Genomic DNA, 18,837 nt, shown 5'->3' on the forward strand with positions numbered 1-18,837 from the left:
TAAACTCAAAGCATTCTTCATATCTCGGACCACGCACTGCGATCCATCTTCTCCGTGGCATCATGGCTGTCTGACACCTGTCTAATTGATGTACCAGGTGGAATCGCCAGTGCAGGTTCCCTGGAAGGTGAAGGAAGAGTTGGTCTGCACGATACGGGCAATTGGCTTCTCCGCCTGGTCGGTGGGGTAGAAGTCGATGATGAATTTCTGGGTCGGTCGGTCAGCAGGGATTCCCCCATGATGTTACTCGCTCATACTCACGTTCGCGTCCATGGAGACCTTGATGCTCTGGTTTCCTTGGAGGGTTTGCTGGTCGTCATAGTAGACCGTTGCGCTAATCATTATTGTCAGGCGTGATGTTCAGATTCTCAAGATGGTACAAACGTGACGTGGTATGTCCATTGCACAGAGAATCAATGGCGGGACTCACTTGATGTAAGCATGGTTCACCCTGAAGAACCCAGCCACCTCGCCCCGGACCGACTGTCCCATGCTCTGAGAGGTCAGATCGAAGCTCAAGTCGACCCGGCTGATGTCGACCTTGCCCCGGATCCGGTCATGGTAGTTCCAGTGATAGCAAGAGCACTCGTGCGCGTCCCGCAGCGAGGCCTCCAGAACCTGACGGCCCAGAGGCCGGCTGATCTCCTGGTCGAAGGCCTTCTTGATCTGGGTCTCCGAGACATCGTGGCCGGCGGAGCCGCTGATCGTGACGCGGCGAAAGAGGGCCAGGAGCTCGTCGTCGGCGAGGCCGAGTTGGGGAGCTTGGAGAGCCATCAATGCGGGTGCAGGAGCGGGAGTTGAGCGGGTTACTGCGGCGGCCATCTTGGTTGATTGAGTTGGAACTCTGGTTTAGTCTTATCGCAATGAGTGGGACGTGCTTGTTGTTCTGGAGGTTGGATGTTGGTGATGATGAGGATGCAGAAAAGACCTCTGGAGATGGCGATGCGTGTCTCTTATATAGACACCGGGGTGACCGAAAGGCAGGAAACGGCTTTCGAGTCTTGACCTTAACCGGAACGTCTGGAAGAGGGTTGATTCGTGAGATGGTGTCGCACTTCGAAGTGGTTCACACATTGAGTCCAATGGGTTTGACAGAGACGAGTTGACACAAACTGCTATCTGCGCGGCTTTCACACTGCAGCTTCATGTTGTCTAGTCGCAAGTCGCAGTGTTAGGCACAAACTCACGCTCTTTGAAGACCTGCTTCTCCTAGCACAGCTTACATTGCGCGTTCTCCAGCTAGCCACAAAGCTGACCAGACATGGAACATGATTGCATCGAGGCATCTATACGCTTTTCTATTCGGCAATTGGCAGGCACGAAGAGCATTGACGGTTGGTCTGTATGTTGGCCATAAATCCAATCACTTGTCGCTAGTGGGAATCATTTGTGGAGAACACTGTTTGCACACGAATGAGGTGTGTGTTTGACATTTGTAAAAGCTGCAACTGCTGACTCTACAAGGCCTCCACCTGTTTGGCATCTGCGCCTAGCACAAGACTGGGCAGCGAGAGAATAGTTTCCGAGGTGTGTAAGTTCTACCACAATGCAGCCGTCCAACGGCACAAAGGGCAATGAAGCGGCTTATCCATAGCTATCAATGCTTGATGTGATGAACGGGTATGGAACAAGTATGGTGTTGAGTAGAAACAACCCACGATAGACACGATTGTCGGTATAGGAAAACACAGGCTGGATTGTATACCATCACTTGTGGACGAGATGACCTTTCGAGGTGGCAGGCAGTACTACGACGTGAGTCTGTTCCAGACGAAGTAAGCAAGATTGCCATGCACTTCTCAGCTTCACTCGGAACAAGCCAAAGTGCGAATCTCTCGAGACTCGATGATTAGGCTGCGGTTGGCATTCTCCGGGGCAGTGGCTGAAGCCGAGCGGGGATATGCATCACACGACAGGGGTACAAGCGTTCCCTGCAGGATGTTCTGCAGAAGCTGGCCGAGGAACCAGTTGGGTTCAACTAATGAGCAGCTGAGTACGCTGCATTCAGGCCCAGTTTGCGCATGTTCATGGATCATTTAGGACGAACCGTTCGTCGTGTCGGTCCTGCGGTAGCAGTGTGGCAGCTAGAGCCCTTGTCCCAGTGACAGCTGGCGTTGACGGCATGGATTTCAGCCAGCCTCTTGATCATCCCGGGCACTGACACGACCTTTAGATTTGGTGTACCGAAGGCAGTAGGTTGTGACACAACTCACTCCGCGTGCGCAGGGCTACACAAAATCGTAAATCATGGTTCTTAGCACGGGTGGTGACTGGTCTCGTCGGTATCCTCTCGGAGGACTCTGTGATCAAGAAGTCTGGAGCAAAGCGTCCACGTCAGCAGCGCCAGCCGCTCGTGGCTTTTCTTTGCCGGCTGTCACAAGGGTTCGTTGCTTTTCCTCACTGTGGCGAGGAACCTGTTGGCAAACAGAAAAGGTCCTGCTACGGTGAGAATAGGTGTCTGTCATTGCGCAAACACAATTTTTTCATCGAACACAAACAAGATATGCCCGAGGAGTAAGTCAAGGACAATCAAGCATAACATCTAGAGATAGATGATGTTTGTAAAAAGAAGAGAGAGAGAGAGAGAGAGATGAGAAAGAGGGAGAGAGAGAGAAGCTGAAGCTGAAGCTGAAACTAAAAGGGAAGGAGAAAGATGAGGTCACGGGACTTCTTCAACCATGCACTTCTTCTTTCACATAGTAAGTTCCAACAAGACTACTGGCATCAACGATCTACAAACACGTCCCGAGACGCAATTCCGACGTTCCCCAAGCCTCTGCCAAGCCCGAGGGAGTGGCCGGCAATAAGTCGGCTGAAGAGCATCGCCGCTTCAGGGTTTCGGCAGATCGGAGTGGAGAGGAGGAGAGAGGATACGAGTCGCGGAGTACGAGCTCATTGCTCCTATTCTGAACTATACCCGATTGATAAGAACTCCCCCTCCTCGGTCCCCACTATGATTCATGTTCTTTTCCTCTGCTCTCCTATCTTTGTCACTCTCAATAGCATCTTCGCCGAGGATATCGTTTTGAGTCACTTCTGTAATTGTCTGTGCAGCTTCAACGAGATATCCGCCTGTTCCGGTGCTAACCGCCATCTACTAGAATCAACTGTTCAACCACAATTATACCATGGCTTCTGATATGGAATATGTCCGGTATACCATCACCGTAGACTCTCAATTGAAAGCACAATTCCCCTGCTAATGACATGGACATCGCAGCCTTGGCAACTCCGGCCTCAAGATCTCCAAGATCATCCTGGGTACCATGTCCTACGGCACCAGACAATGGCAGGACTGGGTACTGGATGAGGAGGAAGCCCTGCCCTTGATCGAGCACGCCTACAAGCGTGGCATCAACACTTGGGACACGGTACTTTTCTCCCTCCCCGTTAGCAGCCTCTTTCATCAAATCACCCAGCGCTGACAGCCCGATCAGGCCGACGTCTATTCCCACGGTCGCTCGGAGGAGATCATCGGCAAGGCGCTGAAGCAATTCAGCATCCCGCGCGACCGAGTCGTCATTTTGACCAAGTGCTTCTTCGGCGTGAACGACGAAGGGGGCATGCCTCCCATCTCGGCCTGTGGCCGCAACGACGCCGGATTCGTCAACCGCGTCGGCTTGTCGCGCAAGCACATCTTCGACGCCGTGGACGCCAGTGTCCAGAGACTGGGCACCTATATCGACGTGCTGCAGATCCACCGGCTGGACCGCGACACGCCCCGCGAGGAGATCATGCGGGCGCTCAACGATGTGGTGGAGAGTGGGAAAGTGAGATACATCGGCGCCAGCACGGTAAGCAACGCCCATTAAATTGAGACAACATATCGTGCAAACGATGCTTTTCATGCTCAATACACCTTGATACTAACGGGCTATCATCAAGATGGCCGCCTGGGAATTCCAGACCTTGCAGAACATCGCCGCCCGCAACGGCTGGCACCAGTTCATCTGCATGCAGAACTTCCACAACCTGCTGGCCCGCGAGGAAGAGCGTGAAATGATCCCCTACTGCCAGGACGCCGGCGTGGGCCTGATCCCCTGGTCGCCCATGGCGCGGGGCGTGCTGGCGCGGCCCTGGGGCTCGCGCTCGACGGTGCGCGAGTCGACCGACGGCGCCCTCAAGATGCTGATCCGCAGCCGCGAGACGGAGGCCGACAAGGCGATCGTGGACCGCGTCGAGGAGCTCGCCCAGAAGAAGGGCGTGAGCATGGCCCAGATCGCCATCGCCTGGTCCCTGAGCCACCCGAAAGAGAACCCGATCCTGGGTCTCAGCAGCAAGGAGCGTATCGACGAAGCTGTTGCGGCCATCAAGGTGCAGCTGACCGCCGAGGAGATCAAGTATCTGGAGGAACCGTATGTCCCTAGAGCCGTGTCGAGCTTGGAGCGGTGATTTGGAGGCGCGCTGGATCTGGTGTAGTGCTTCTATCTTACCAAAAATATGATTTCTGAATCAAAGCTTCAACTATGGAACCTTTCTGCGCTCGGGACCTAAGCCCCCGACTGGGATTATGATACCACACTACGAACGCAACCCTTGACCATTATCTCGCCATGTATATCGCGTTAGACCATCACTACTGGAAGTAGAGCAACCAGAACGAATATGAAATAATCATTGATAATCGTGGTATTCATTCGCACAAGGGCTAAAGTGAGCTGAGATAGATAGATAAGATTTCGAACGGATAAATCCGTCACACAAATAAGATGTCAAGATATCAGGCAACCGCACAGGGACCAAGAACACAAATCAAGGTTCACTTAGTCCGATGGCAAATAAATGTTATCGACAGTAACGCTCCAGCTCCGGGCTCTTATGTTACGAAGACAATACTCTGCAATGGTCGATGATATTCGGACATGGAACAAGGGAAAAGAAAAAGGGGGGTATTGCTCAACCTCTGCAAGAGGGAGGTGGAATGTATCGAATCGAAGACGGCCTCCTCGCTGTACTGGGTCGTTCGGGCTAGCATAGCCAGCACCCAGGTGGGACAAGAGGATTGGAGTGGAGGTGTGTGTGGTCAATAAGGTCATAGTAAAAGCACCAGGCTTCTGTTTCTTTGTCGTGGGACGTGTGGATTTCAATGTGAATGGGTGCTTTTGCGGATGATGAAATCGAATAGACTGCTGAGTCGATGTCGACGTTTGCCCTTTGGTGGTTGTTCGATGGATTTGTTGTTCAATGGAGACGCACTCCCGTTTGCTCGGTCCGGCTGTGGATGTTGTTGTTGAGGCTGCGAGCGAGGGCTTCTTGTACCTTGCGACCGGTCGATATCCTTGTCGGGCGCTTGCTTCGGGACCGGCGCCTCGGACTTCCTGCGGTGGGACCAGCGTCTGCGCGTGCTCGAATCTTGTCGAGTCGGGGTAGGCGTGGCGTTGGCATCCGCGTCATGGACCGGCTCACGGGTGCTGGAAAGCGTGCTGTGGCGGTTGAGGCGGCCGAGGGTGCCAGAGGCACGTCGGTTGGTCCGCTCAATGAACGCTGCTCCGGTTGAGTTGGAACGTCTCGATAGACGCCCGAGCGTTGATTGGTCGGAAATTGTGTTGGGAGGTGATGACATGCAGCTGGAGGTGGACATGCGATGTCTGCGGTTCGTGGCGGCGGGACCTGTTGGGTTGCTGACCTCTTCCTCCAACGACCGATCGGTTTCAGCCCTAACGGCTGTCGGGGAGCTCTGTCGTGACGGACAGCGAGATCTGGGGTTAAGCGTCGAAGCGGCGTCGTTGTAGCTGAAGGTATGCGACCAGCCCTCTCGGAAGGCCACCCAGAAGCTAGTAACGATGATCAACATGCGTAGGTTGTCGTCAACAGGCATCCTTCCGCCCAATGGCTCGTCCATCTCCGAGAGGTCGCTGATAACAGACATGGCAGAAGTAGGGGATGCGATCCCCGAGGTGGCCGGTATCGAGTACTCGTGGAATACCTCCAAATGATTTCGGGTCATCGTGGCGAGGACAGGGTGACGGCGGGTGTTGGGGTTGATCACGCTGAATGTGAAGCGCTTGCTGTCTTCCTGGAGGCCAAAATCGGGGGGTGCCGACACGCGACGATTCTTGCCTCCCCGCAGCACCCATCGCAGGACCTGGATACCTTCGTCGGTCTGGGCCACGAACTCGTATGAGCCATTGGCCAGAGGCGTCGCCTCCCAAACCGGTCCATAACTGAGGCAGATTTCCGCCTTGCCTTTCGATAATGCATCATCCGTTAACAGCTGGCATATCGTTGCGACCACTTCACGGTGCTCTCCGTTCTCTTCATCGGAGCTCAGATGCCTGTCGGCGAAATCGCCTTGGCTCTGTTCATAGCGATCGCCGGTGACGACGATCAGGTCGTTGGGGCCTAGTCCTTTCTTGCCGCGGAAGATGGTTGGGAATTTGCGGGCCAGTCTAGGCAGAAACACACTTGACGGGAGTACGTCCAAAATGGGTAAAGGACGCGGGGTTTGTGACACCTGTTGGAGTTGTAAGAGGAGCTTGGGTCGGAGTTTCAGTCGCCTGTGACGTGCGTGGGATGCGGGATGCGCTAATTGGTATGACGTTTTAGGTCGCGACGATTGTTTCCTAGTCGAATATGAGCGAGCGATCCTCGAGGAAGCTAGAGTTGGCCCGACGGTCGAATGCTCGTCATCGCTCGACAATATTATCTGGTCTACTGCAGGTGGCCCCGACATTGCACGTGGTGGTTCTTGCAGCGGCGGCTTGTCTGTTTCTGTCACTTTGCGCCGGCCGTACAAGCTTCCCAGACCCCAGGCTGGTAGCGTCGCGAAGGATACGGGCGGCGAGGAATGGCGCGACGAGGTCTGGGGATCGGACTGGGGACCAAGAACGTCGCTGTTGTGCGCTGCTGCTGCATCCGCGGTCAATCCAAGGTTGAATAGCATTCTTTTCTGGGCTTCAACCACGCCTATCGGTGCTCCCGGACTACCATTGACCAGTAGTACGGCGACAGAGGTGGGGAGCGTGTCTATAGTTGGTGGTCGCGGAGAATTGTGCTTGTCAATAGCTAAATGTCGAAGCTTCGTTCAATAGAAAATCCAAAAATGGTGAGAGGATAGGAAATGGAGGAAGGAAAGTGCATCAGCAAAGAGCTGAATGAGAATGAGTTTAAGGAAGTGATGATGTTGGCCGCGACCTGCACGACAATGAACAGCTCGGTAGCAAGCGAGGCTGAGGCGGAGGCTGTGAAATTGGGTGGGGAAAGGGGAAAGGAAAGGAGTGAGGTCAGAAGTGCAAGAGGGGGAGAATAAAAGAATAGGAGGAGAAACGAAGTCCCGGAAAAGCTCACGTCGGACAAACGTGGAGAAATCTATAGATCGTGGGACGAAGGAGGCAAAGGAAGAGTGGGCAAGAGAGTGAGTGGGTAACGAGTATAGGGAGGAGAGGGAGGACGGGGGTGTAAGGATGGATTCTCAAGTATACGTAGTAGTGCTGCGTAGTGATGGGGAGGAAGCTTTTCAGCCTTTTTGCTAATTCAGCCTTTCGTTTGCTCGGGCAAGGAACGGTCGGCCTTAATAATTAGAATAAGATCCCACTAGAATTGACCACCTGGATGACTTGCTGCATGTCAGACGAAGGGGATCGTGGATCATTAATGGAAGGAAGTGGATAGGAATAGGAAGTGGACGGCGGTCAGGAATCTCAGGATGAAGCACCGGAGGTTAAAGGAAAGGGTCAGTGTCATTCGGTAATTAATATAAGTATCATAGAAGTCTCATGAGGGGGGAGACTCAGAAGGGGAAAAAAAAGAAAAAGAAAAGAAAAAAAAAAAAGACGAAGAAGAAATTTGGTGATGGGCCAGCAATGAGCAGCCAAAGTAATGATCATTAATCATGGATCCAGTTGACTGGATTTATTCAGTTTTCCCCGATCTATCAGCTCTTCAGCATGATTTTTAGGTTCAAGGAACAAATCACGCTGCTGCATTGATGGAGCTGTGAAGCGACCAGACTAGACGGCGATCTTCGGCACCCACACTTAACCACTCTTCCTCTACATTTGGTAAACGGCTCGTATCGATTTTTCAACATTTCAGCCCATTACGGAGCGTTTCCTCCGGTAGCTATGGGGCATAATGAGTTAGTTATGCATGGGGCGAAGACACAAGGAGGAAGGTACAGTACAGTTACTAGTTTTAAGGTATGTAGCAGATAACTACTAACTACAGTACATACAGTAACTCCGTACACAGTACTCATATCATACATACAGATGAATAACTCCGCTGGCGTTCGGAGGTGGAGGAGTTGCAGACTGCAAGCAACCTCCGTGTCGTCCGTAACTCTGGGCGGAAGAACGGATTTTGCAAGACCTTCTCCGTCACGGAAGCCGGAAACGCCGACCTGCCGTCTTCCTCTTCGGAGCCTCGGCCTCTGCACTATCCATGATTCCATGGTTTATGTCAGAATTTGACTGCCCCAGAAGCATAAGGCTGAATTGGCCTGATTATTCTTTCTCGGTTTCTCGGTTTCGATGATGAGCCCGGCTGACAGATCATCGCAGGAATCCCCTAGATGGTACGAGTACCGAGTAAGTACCAGACTATTCACACTACTCAATCAAACTATTCTTTTCTTTCTTCTTCTTCTTCTTCTTCTTCTTCTTCTTCTTCTTCTTCTTCTTCTTCTTCTTCTTCTTCTTCTCATTGATATCTTATGACAAATCCTGATAGAATTTGACTAATTTAACTGAAGGATTGTAGTTTGGTTAGTTAGTCATTTCAACTGACTCATAGTAATAACAATCCGCATACTCGAAAACTTGCGAGAGAAAATTAGCTGCCACACACAATGTCGACCAGACTCGGCCAGTGCTTGGCATTACACTTAACCAGAACGAGGGTCTAGTCTCCTTCCTAGCGGAAACTTCGATGGCAAATTTCGCTATTTCGCGCAAATTTCCCTGAGCAGTCTCATGGATCTGGCCGGAAAGTCGGTCTGTCCAAGGATTTCGCTGGCCAGTACCTGAGTATAGATGGCTTTGGATGGTCAGCTATCTTGTAGCAGTCAGTCCACGGGGCAATGCGAGCCACCTCCCCGAGTATAACTTTCAATGTACGGTAACAGATGGGCCCATCGTATTTCTTTTCAATGGATTGAGGTGGCCGGCCACTGGTCGGTACAACAAGCATTCCGCGTGATCAAGCGGTGGGGCTCGAGCTCAGGAGGATCTTGAACAGAGGTTGCATAAGGGGACATATCCAGCAGAAATTGAAACAAAGGTACAGTAGTACACATGGACCAAGCGGACACTGGCCGAGTACATCATGCAGTGAGCTTCTCATCATGAAAACCTATGAAATTGGCACGGAAAGTTCTTGCATCCAATGTACTTCAAGACTGCTTGCTTCAGTTTCGACATAGTGATGGAGACTGACTCAGGTTGGACGAGAATGGCCGTTGACCTTCCCTATCGAGGATGCCCTTGACGTGCTGCTTGCGTTACCGGATATCCGAACAACAAAACACTCCAGATGAGAGGTTGACCCAGTTGATCCGGTAGGGCTGACTTGTCTGAGGGGAGGTCCATTGGTCCTTGAAGGAGGGGAGTTCTCACTTCCCAAAACTGTCTCCGCGATCCGGAGAAACCTTGTCCTCTGACATCATCACTATCGTGAATGATTATGATGCTCACTGAGTACTGTAAGCCGAGTAAATTGACATGAATCTCATCCCCGCTTGTCTATCTTTTGGAAGTGTTTCTTTGTACTGTACTACATGTATCAGTAAACTCCTAAAATACTAGGCTCGATCATACTCATATCACTGCAATGGAAAGAAACGCCACCCTCGCCATCAGGATGCAAGGCATTACGTATTTGTGCACCGCCATATGCTGAATAAGACACGGCTATGCTTGCCGAACTTTCCGGTCCGTTTAGCCACGGCTTGGCTCAACGCGTCTTTAATCATCCCTCCATGTCCAATTCTTCATAACTAATACATACCTACCTACCACCTCCACTTACCTCGGTTACTTGCCATCATCCCATGACTAGAAGTGGTGTGAAGTCCTGCGTTAGACCATCACTTCGGTTTCATTGCGCTGTCCTCGATCGAGGTCACAATGACAGTTATCTAGAGAGGCACATAGACTACTTGGATAGAGAAGACCAAAGGGTGCATGCATAGTTGGGATATGCTGATGCCTACGGACAATATGAGTTCATCAACTTACGCAGGCTCGCGAGCGGCGAATCGCCCCAGCATCCTGGATCCTGCCCGTCCTATTAGAGGCTTGACAATTGCTTTCTGTTTATGGAAAGTGCTGGTGTTCCTGGTCATCGTCTCGTGCCCAGGATTGGGCTACGATACTTCCACAAGCCATCTTTATGAGTATCACGATCCCAACAGCTCTGATGTCATATCAGAGGACATCGAAGATCTACTTCTCACCGTTCCACGGAAGTTCGTTAGGTGGGACTCTATCTACTTCTTGCATATAGCTCAGCAAGGGTATGTCTTCGAGCAAGAGTGGGCATTTGGCTATGGCTATACTCAAGCCTTAGCCTACCTGACTTCCGGTAAAAAAAAAAGCTTCTTCTCTCTAAGCAAACCAATGGTAGCCACTAATTGCCGATGTAGTTCTTCAAAACCTCACCGGCTTGGGAGGAGGGGTCATAATAGCGATTGAGGCGATCCTACTCTCTCACATTGCACACTACCTCTCCGTTCTTGCGCTCTATAGACTTTCTGTCAATGTGTTTGGAAACGACAGTACCACGCAACGACTCATCTGCCTGCTGTCCTCAGCTTTACATATTATCTGCCCCGCCGGAGCATTTCTTTCGGCTCCATATGGAGAGTCACTGTTCTCGTTCCTGAACATAACTGGTTTCTATCTCTACTCTTCCGCTTACTTGGATAACAAGAATGGCAAGCGTCTGTCCGGCGATTACAAAACGCTTTTGTCCGCTGTTCTGTTCTCTGCAGCAACGACTGTTCGCAGCAATGGCATCTTGAGCGGGATATTATTCGCCTATGACGCTTTCCTCCAGCTTCGACGGGTCGTGTCACAGAGTCTGTCATTGAACGCCTGTGCGCACCTGCTGGTTGCGATCGTGAGCGGTTGTATCATTGCTCTGGGGCTCATTCTCCCTCAATATATCGCACATACAGCATACTGTGGGAATGATTCTCATTCCCGGCCATGGTGCCAATGGTATGTTCCGAGTATATATGGCTGGGTGCAAAGCCAATATTGGTATGTGATCTTCTAGCTCTGAGCTGCACCAAGTACACTAATCATAGGAATAGGAACGTGGGTTTCCTTCGGTATTGGAGTCTCTCGAACCTTCCACTATTCGTTCTAGCAATGCCCATGCTGGCTATACTCGGTCGCTCGTCTTTCTGGGCACTTGACATGGCTGTCCCTTTCATTTATCCCAGGGCTCTCAGTGGGATTGATCACGCTTCATCGTCAGCTACCACCGCCTCATTGCTCCTACGACTGGCTGCGCCTCAGGGAATCTTGGCCTTACTGGCCCTCACCAGCTATCACGTCCAAATCATTAATCGAATAGCTTCAGGTTACCCACTGTGGTATTGGTATCTTGCGTACTTGGTTTCTGGAAACTGGGGTCAAATTCCGCCTTCAATTCAACACAGCCGTACGTTCACAAGTGCGGTGCAGGGAATGGTGACATATGCTTTAGTGCAAGCCACATTATTTGGATCGTTCCTACCACCAGCCTGAGGGTAGAGCTCCAAGCTAGGCAGAACGCTTCCAAGCCACTGCATACCAAATTTATACATTTTTAATTTTGCGGCTGGTCGTATAAAACTGTCAAGGCTTGAATACGAATCATTGTCAAATGAGAAGGACAAAAAAGTAGAAAGAAAATCAATGAAAAGATTTTAGTACTGTATAGATAATATTCTGTAAACATGATAGAGTTGGAGGAAAGCCCTTTGGGCAGGGAAGGATGCCTGTCTGACAACAGCGGTTGCTGGTTACTTGCCACCCCAATTCCCCCGCCTTTTTATTTTTCTCACCTTTCATTTAACCTTTTACTTTAGCCCACCGATCCAAGCTGAGCGGTGGTGCACGGAGTCTTAATTGGGGTTCTATGTGGTGGTAGGTCGCTCTGGAGTCGGACCCATCGTTAGGCTGCCGGCCGTTACGTTATGTGGAATTATGTCATCACCGATCTGACAAAACTGACCCAGACCCGACTCAATGATACCTCCAACTTCGGTCTGCTACGCGTGAGCTTCAAGATATCCTACACAACCTACACAATCTACACTATTACCATCCTTGCCCGTCTTTGGCTTTGAAGCTCGCTCGCACACAAAGCTCGTGCTCACAATCATTGGGCTTCAGGGTCTTCTCCTTCAACATCCCATACATCTTAAGCTCGTTCGTCGCTTCGATTCTGGAGCTTGGTTTCCGGTCGCCTTACTAGCGGAGCACACCTGGATCGCATATGCGAAACGAACCGACAGCAGGTCGTTGTTTGGGCATCGATTTTTGCACCTGAGCATTAAATCGCGGACCTCCATGTGCACTGTGCGAATATTCTATCTCTCTTCAATTTCTCCGTGGTTCGATATTGTGGATTAAACCTAGCTAACAAGATCGAATCCCTAGAATCCGACCTCAGCTGAACCATCTTCATCCTCATCATCCTCATTACCTCCCACCAGAACATAAACGCTTGACAGTCTATACAGCAATGGACCACTCAGGCTCTAGGCCCATCCTGACATCCGAAAACTTTCACAATACACAACACCTGTCTCGAGCCACCTCTCCAGGAGGTGAGCCTGCCGTCATGAATGGGGACGGTGAGCCTAAGGCGCGAGTTCGCCCACGCACATACCCGTACTTCAAGTATCTACCATATTCGCTCGAGGACGAACCAGAGAGGGACAAGAACTTTCGCGAGATCCTCCGACAACTGTACATCGCAGTTGAAGCTGGAGATTTCAGTCCCGGCGCGGTGCACTGGACAAGAGAGCTCCGAGGGTGGCTGTCACTAAAGTTCGACCCTACTCGGACGCAACGGGTGAATCTCGTTAAACTGTACTATGAGCTCTCCCTCGCCCCCGGAATCGATCCCAATGTTGCGGAACGATTTGCGAGCATGTTCATGCTGCTCACCAAGTATGCACTCGTGTTCAAGCCTTTCACATACGTATCACTAATGGCATCCGCAGGCGCAAGCACTACCTGAGACCCGTCAAGGATCTAACGCTGGACTGGAAGCCTTTGTATAGAGAGCTGAAATCCTTTGTCCTGCCGACCGAATCGGGCTTGGTGCATTCGTCGAATCTTAAACGGAACATCAAGACTTTGACCAAGCTCTGTGCCTTCGTTCAACTGTACATTGATCCGTGTGAACTGCCGGCGATGCTCGAAGAGTTCCTCCCTCATTATACGACTTCCTTCTCAGAAGGTGCTTTCGTTGTCGTCGGCTTGATCAACCTGATGTTGCCTACATCTCCTCCGCCCGAGTTAAGAGAGGATTTGCTTCCCCAGCACTACATGCCGACCTACTTCCATCTATGGTCGCTGGTTAGTCGGTCGAAGACATTCGATATCACTTTCTTGGACTACCTTTCTCGGCTTGCTCGGGACTCCCTGCCAGCCAGTCATATACCGTTCTCGGAGCACGGCATTTTTACTCCTGATCAATCCTCGCTCATATTCACCGCTATTTTGCGACTTCTAGAGATCCCGGTGGGACAGTCAACTTCTCCCTATAGTGCTCTTGTCGATATCTCTTCCGGGCTGGGTATCATGCTTGACCGTGACACACGAAAGCATCCGGTCGCACATCACATTGCCAGGTGGATTGTAATGTCGCTGTCACCAGCATGCCTCGATGCTCAGGAGTCGATTCTCACCCAGCTCGAAGGCCTTATTCAGGCGGTAGAGACTTTCTTCCATCCGTCCAACTCTGGCGCTTGGACAAAGACCTTGTCGCAATTGGTGTACTACCTGGCGGATTTCTTTGTGATGCGTTGGAACCGAGAGCAAACCGGCGAGATGGAGGTCCCACCCGAGCGCAGGTTGACTGAGCCCCTGAAACGTCGCTTCGTGCTTTGCCTGCGCGACGTGATATTCATGGGCATTTACGCCAAAAGTGGCACGGCCATGAGCTTCTCCTTGTCTACGCTGCAGAACCTGGCCTTCCTAGAACCCCACCTCATCCTTCCCGGGGCTCTGCAGCGCATTTACCCCTCGTTGCAAGGACTTGTAGAAGTTCATCGGACCACATCGTCTCTCCGTGCTCTGCAAGTTCTATCGCGCATCATCTCCAGAACCAAGGGTTACCGCTGCCATATGACTACTCTTCTTGGGCTCGCATTACCAGGGATTGACGCCAATGATCTGGAGAAATCCTTGCACTCCTTGTCATTCATTCAGGCTGCTTGCTACAATATACCCATGGCCGACTTGACCCAAGGGAGAGACGATGTAAATTGTAACATGCTTGCAATGCAATGGATTACCGGCGAGATGGAACGCATGGAAGAGGAAGGTGTTGACATCAAATTGAACTATGATACCGAGCTGGACGATGAGACTGAAGAGATGATTCTTCGCTCGTCTACTTGCGGCTTTGGAGACTTCATTGTCTCCTTCTTGGGTCGTGTCTTCACACTTCTGGAGAACCTGCCAGACGTGAGTAGGGTTCGGAACGGATCTCCTGAGGAGAACATCGTGAACACCCTGCCGGCCACCTTCATGCCACTGCTGTCGTCTCTTTCCCCCGAATACTATGATATCGCCTTGTCCAAGGTTGTTGACTTCGTCTCCAACCATGTGATTCATCAAGCTCGGGATGCAATGGCCTTCATTTGTAACTCAGTCTGCAAAGTGAACCCTGCAAAGGCCTTGAAGCGCTTCATCCCAGTGTTGACGCAGGCCATCCGTACCGAGATTGACGACAATGGTGCAGGGTCGACCAGAACGACAGGAACAGATGTTCTACCTCGAGACCGTGGCCTGGTGTGGAACGTCAGCATGCTCAGCATGTGCGTCGTTCATGTCGGAGATGCCGTACTGGCTCACAAGAAAGAGCTCTTCGATATAGCCGTCTATATGCAGCAGAAATGTCGGGGGATACCCACAGTACATATCTCCAACTTCATACACCATCTCCTTCTCAACCTAACGGGTACATATACATCGGACTACTCCTTGTACGAGCCTGACGTTGTCGCTCAAGGCATACAGCCCGAACACTGGAGCTATCAGCAAAATCCTTGTAAACTGAGTGTAAAATGGCACGTGCCGAAACGCGAGGAACTTGAATTTGCTGTGGAACTCTTCCAGAATCAGGCAGAGTCTGCTCTGAAGCAGCTTAAAGCATTGACCGATGAGACCTCCAGCGTGAAGCGCGATGGAAGCGGTAAAGACTGGTCGGATGAAGTGACTCGGAACCTGGTGCTGTTACGTCTCATCCTTTCCGGTATCTCTGTGCTTCTCGACCCTAATGCTGCATCTACAACTACCTCGGCTGGGCTTTCCGACGGATCGACTGATGTGCAGATGGCGGACTCGAAGGAAGCTCCAAGCGATGATGAGGATCCTGACTCGGCTCTTGATAGCTCTGAGGATTCCGCAGTCAGGGATACTTTTACCTATCCTACTGGGTATCCTTTGACTGAGAACGATAAGCTGTACACAGCCATTCATGACATCAGAGAAAGGGCAGGTTGGGTCTTGCACGACGTGCACAGATTCCTGTCCGACAAGCAAGAGGACGATGTGCCATGCTTCGCAGCTCTTTACTCGGCGTACCGCTCTTGGTTCGTTGACGTTGGTATTGAACGTTCTGCTCATGTCCTAGACAGAGTCACTCGACTTCTTGCGGCCGACATTCATCCTTATAAGATGAGTGGCCTGCGAAAGGAATATCCTCGTCCATTGCTCGTACGAAGGGCGAATGTGTACCATCTGCAACGACTCCGGCATAACGCAGCCCCGCGCCGTCGTTCCAAGCTTGATGAGATTCTACTCTTAGATATCGCCGAGTCCTGCGTGTCTCTGTATACCGAAACTCGACGCAACGCTCAAAGTGCAGGAGAGTCGGCCCTCAAGGCTGTCTGGGGATCCCGTCTGCTAGTGATACCCCCTCTTTTGAAGGCTCTTCAGAAGGGTATTAGAGAGAACGACCATGCTCGTATCAAGGGTGCCTTATTTTCTCTGTTATTGGGGAGTGTCGCGAAAACTGTTGGGCGCCACTGGAAGTACGCACCCGTTCTTATTCGAACATTCATCGACGCGAGCGCTGTCGACAAGCCATCTGTGCAGAGAATCTGCTCAAGTGCCGTCTACCAAATCATGGAGTATGGACGTGCCATGGAGAGAATGGCAGTTCTCGATCGAGACATCATCGAATCGATTGCACCGGGTCAAGACGTCCAGGGTGAGATTGACCAGAAGCGCGATGCCATCAACAAGAAACGTGTGCTCATCGAGAAGAAGAAGGCAACCTTGGCAGAGGAATTGGTCAATCTTGCCCGGGTATCTCACTGGAAAGTCGCAAGTCGAGCAGCCACAATCGTGATCACTATGGGGCTTAGGTTCGACTACGTTGCAAGCGAAAACCTGGTTGAGCTCGTTACCCAAGGCTCGATTGATGACCACCCGGGACTGCGCGGCATGTACTCACAGGCTCTCATTGCGTTATTCACGATGATAGACGTCCGGGCAATTTGCAGCCACGATTACAAAAACTACATCCTGGGCCACCAGCATTTCCCCTCGAAACTCAAAGTCGCCACCAAGCGCGACGATCCAAATTGGACGAAAGAATACTTGGCGAGCTTCGCTAACCCAGAAGCGGAATACTACGTTGATCATGATTTCCCTGGTTGGCTTGTTTGGGCAGATAGTATGCCGGCTTACAAGTCGAATGTGAAACGTGATATCGAGTATGACGAGGTCGAGTGGAAGGTTCGGGCGCATATGGGTAAACTATTCGACAGAGCATGGTTCTCCAAGTTCTTCATGTATCTGAAACAGGAACCCCGGGACCCTTCGGCTGACAAGTTCCGCATGCCCTGCGCAATGATGCTTCTCTACGCCTTTGAGCTGATGCTTCGTGACGAGCTAACGGCCGCTACGTTCAAGGACATCCAGGAAGAAATCGAAGGCGTCTTTGAGGACGGCAGTGACAAACACCAACATCGCGCCACTGCAGAGATTCTCGGGGCTTTGGTGAGCTCTGTGGCCGATACCAGCGTGGAGAAGCGGACTTTGGTCTGGGAATATGCCTTTCCCATCGTGCAGAAAATCTTCACTGATGGGCTGACTCCCGAAAACTCTGGGTACTGGACAACCTTCTTGCATATGATCCTCCAGTGCCGAGACCCACGCAGAGCTTGGCCTCTCGTCGACTGGCTGGCAAGTTTCCGGCTGGATATGGGCACCAATGCAGCATTCAAGGAAAGCTCGAAGATCAATCTTTTGCATCAGTCGATCATTGATGCAGGCTGGCATTTCCAGATGGAGAAGCCAATTGTTGAAGATTTCCTTGGACATCTCGATCATCCTTATAAGGGAGTTCGTGAAGCCATGGGACAGACCCTCGCAACTATCTTCCGCACCAGGTATCATGAATCTTACGCTGACCTGAGACGCCTTCTCGATGCCCAGAAGTCCGCGTCTTCAGTTGGTACATATCCTTATCTCCCCACTGAAGATTTCACCAAGATGATTCGTGAAGTCTTCAGCCGTATCGAGACATGGCGGCAAGCCCGCACGCCCGGTCAACAAACGCCTTCGTCATATACATCTGGATGTAAGACCGTGTTGCTGTGGCTTGATTCCACCCTTTCGTCCCATGAATGTACACAATTGGTGTCGTTCTTCCCTGATTTGTTCACGGGGCAGCTTCTGCATATGATGGATGTCAAGGAAGACCCAGAGCTCCAGTCCCTGGCTTACCACGTCTTCCGTCACCTGCCTAACATTCCATACCCCGCTGAGCATAACTCGGAGTTTATCAAAACCCTCATCCACATTGGGCAGACATCCCCTTCATGGCACCAACGTCTGCGTGTCATGATTAACATTCAGATCATATACTTCCGTCGTCTGTTCTTACTGTCTGCGGGCGATCGTGACAAGCTTTTTGAGTGCGTGGCCAGCATGCTCGAAGACCCACAGCATGAGGTGAGAGTGGGAGCATCTGCCACCCTCTCTGGAATGATCCGTTGCTCTCCTATTTCGCTCCGGGAAGAGATGGTTGCCCGACTGAAGAAGCGATTTACCAAGGTCTTGGTTGAGAACCCTCTTCCTAAGAAGCCCAAGGCCCTCCGCTCGGGTATCTCAACGCCAGTCTCCTCTGGAGCTGGTACTCCGACCCCAGAGCACACCCGACTTATCATCTCCAGACACGGTGCAGTCCTAGGACTTGGAGCGCTCATTCAAGCGTTCCCCTACAATAGTCCACCGCCCAGGTGGATGCCCGATGCTCTGACCACCTTGAGCGTTCGAGCGGCTAGCGACCCTGGCATTGTTGGATCGAGTGTCAAGTCTATTATCAGCGAGTTTAAGAAGACCAGACAAGATACCTGGCACATTGACGCGAAGGTAAGCTATCGCCAAACCCTCCCCATAAGGTCTCTCTCGCTAACAGCGTCAAAACAGGCCTTCACGTCGGACCAGCTCGAGGATCTTTCTGGAGTGCTGTGGAAGAGTTACTTTGCTTGAAGCAGCCGTCGCACAAAGCGTGAATGAACGAATATACGAAAATTGGCAGGGTTGTTTTACGACGCTCAGTTGATGACTTCACCGTTTCTTTATAGGTAGTTGTAACAGTAGAGATCTCGTTTCTGTTTGAAGATCGCATGGGCATCGAGTTGGGTTAAATAATCAC

At 51.4% G+C, this 18,837-nt stretch overlaps 5 protein-coding genes across 5 annotated transcripts; 3 read left to right on the top strand and 2 right to left on the bottom strand.

Moving 5' to 3' along the window:
• Nucleotides 1-61: 61 nt before the first annotated feature.
• Nucleotides 62-1,062, bottom strand: BO86DRAFT_436980 (uncharacterized protein). Its single transcript, XM_025676040.1, has 3 exons — nucleotides 431-1,062; nucleotides 262-334; nucleotides 62-207 (listed from the first exon to the last, which is right to left on the bottom strand). The coding sequence occupies exons 1-3, from the start codon at nucleotides 820-822 to the stop codon at nucleotides 82-84; spliced, it is 591 nt and encodes a 196-aa protein (XP_025531650.1). The 5' UTR covers nucleotides 823-1,062; the 3' UTR covers nucleotides 62-81.
• A 2,066-nt stretch (nucleotides 1,063-3,128) lies between these two features.
• Nucleotides 3,129-4,392, top strand: BO86DRAFT_396042 (aldo/keto reductase; the record flags this gene model as incomplete). Its single annotated transcript, XM_025673372.1, has 4 exons — nucleotides 3,129-3,154; nucleotides 3,221-3,371; nucleotides 3,438-3,794; nucleotides 3,886-4,392. 4 exons carry the CDS (start codon nucleotides 3,129-3,131, stop codon nucleotides 4,390-4,392), a joined length of 1,041 nt encoding a protein of 346 aa, XP_025531651.1.
• A 1,009-nt stretch (nucleotides 4,393-5,401) lies between these two features.
• Nucleotides 5,402-6,883, bottom strand: BO86DRAFT_283164 (uncharacterized protein; the record flags this gene model as incomplete). The annotated part of the gene is made up of 1 exon (XM_025667339.1): nucleotides 5,402-6,883. A coding segment is annotated over one exon (1,482 nt), but the record flags the coding sequence as incomplete, so codon positions are not given.
• Nucleotides 6,884-10,157: 3,274 nt separating this feature from the next.
• On the top strand, nucleotides 10,158-11,693 carry BO86DRAFT_304350 (DUF409 domain protein; the record flags this gene model as incomplete). The annotated part of the gene is made up of 3 exons (XM_025667613.1): nucleotides 10,158-10,521; nucleotides 10,583-11,201; nucleotides 11,255-11,693. The coding sequence occupies 3 exons, from the start codon at nucleotides 10,158-10,160 to the stop codon at nucleotides 11,691-11,693; spliced, it is 1,422 nt and encodes a 473-aa protein (XP_025531653.1).
• A 982-nt stretch (nucleotides 11,694-12,675) lies between these two features.
• Nucleotides 12,676-18,671, top strand: BO86DRAFT_376083 (proteasome activator BLM10; the record flags this gene model as incomplete). The annotated part of the gene is made up of 3 exons (XM_025670515.1): nucleotides 12,676-13,106; nucleotides 13,160-18,551; nucleotides 18,609-18,671. 3 exons carry the CDS (start codon nucleotides 12,676-12,678, stop codon nucleotides 18,669-18,671), a joined length of 5,886 nt encoding a protein of 1,961 aa, XP_025531654.1.
• Nucleotides 18,672-18,837: the final 166 nt, after the last annotated feature.

Source organism: Aspergillus japonicus, assembly GCF_003184785.1.
Source record: "Aspergillus japonicus CBS 114.51 unplaced genomic scaffold BO86scaffold_5, whole genome shotgun sequence".
NCBI lineage: Eukaryota > Fungi > Ascomycota > Eurotiomycetes > Eurotiales > Aspergillaceae > Aspergillus > Aspergillus japonicus.

Bases quoted from the DNA above. Each gene is read 5' to 3' on its own strand.
- BO86DRAFT_436980 (XM_025676040.1), bottom strand. From the start codon at position 822: ATGGCCGCCGCAGTAACCCGCTCAACTCCCGCTCCTGCACCCGCATTG. The intron at 335-430 runs GTGAGTCCCGCC...AATAATGATTAG, and splicing joins GTGAACCATGCTTACATCAA to CGCAACGGTCTACTATGACG. The intron at 208-261 runs GTGAGTATGAGC...CGACCGACCCAG, and splicing joins AGGTCTCCATGGACGCGAAC to AAATTCATCATCGACTTCTA.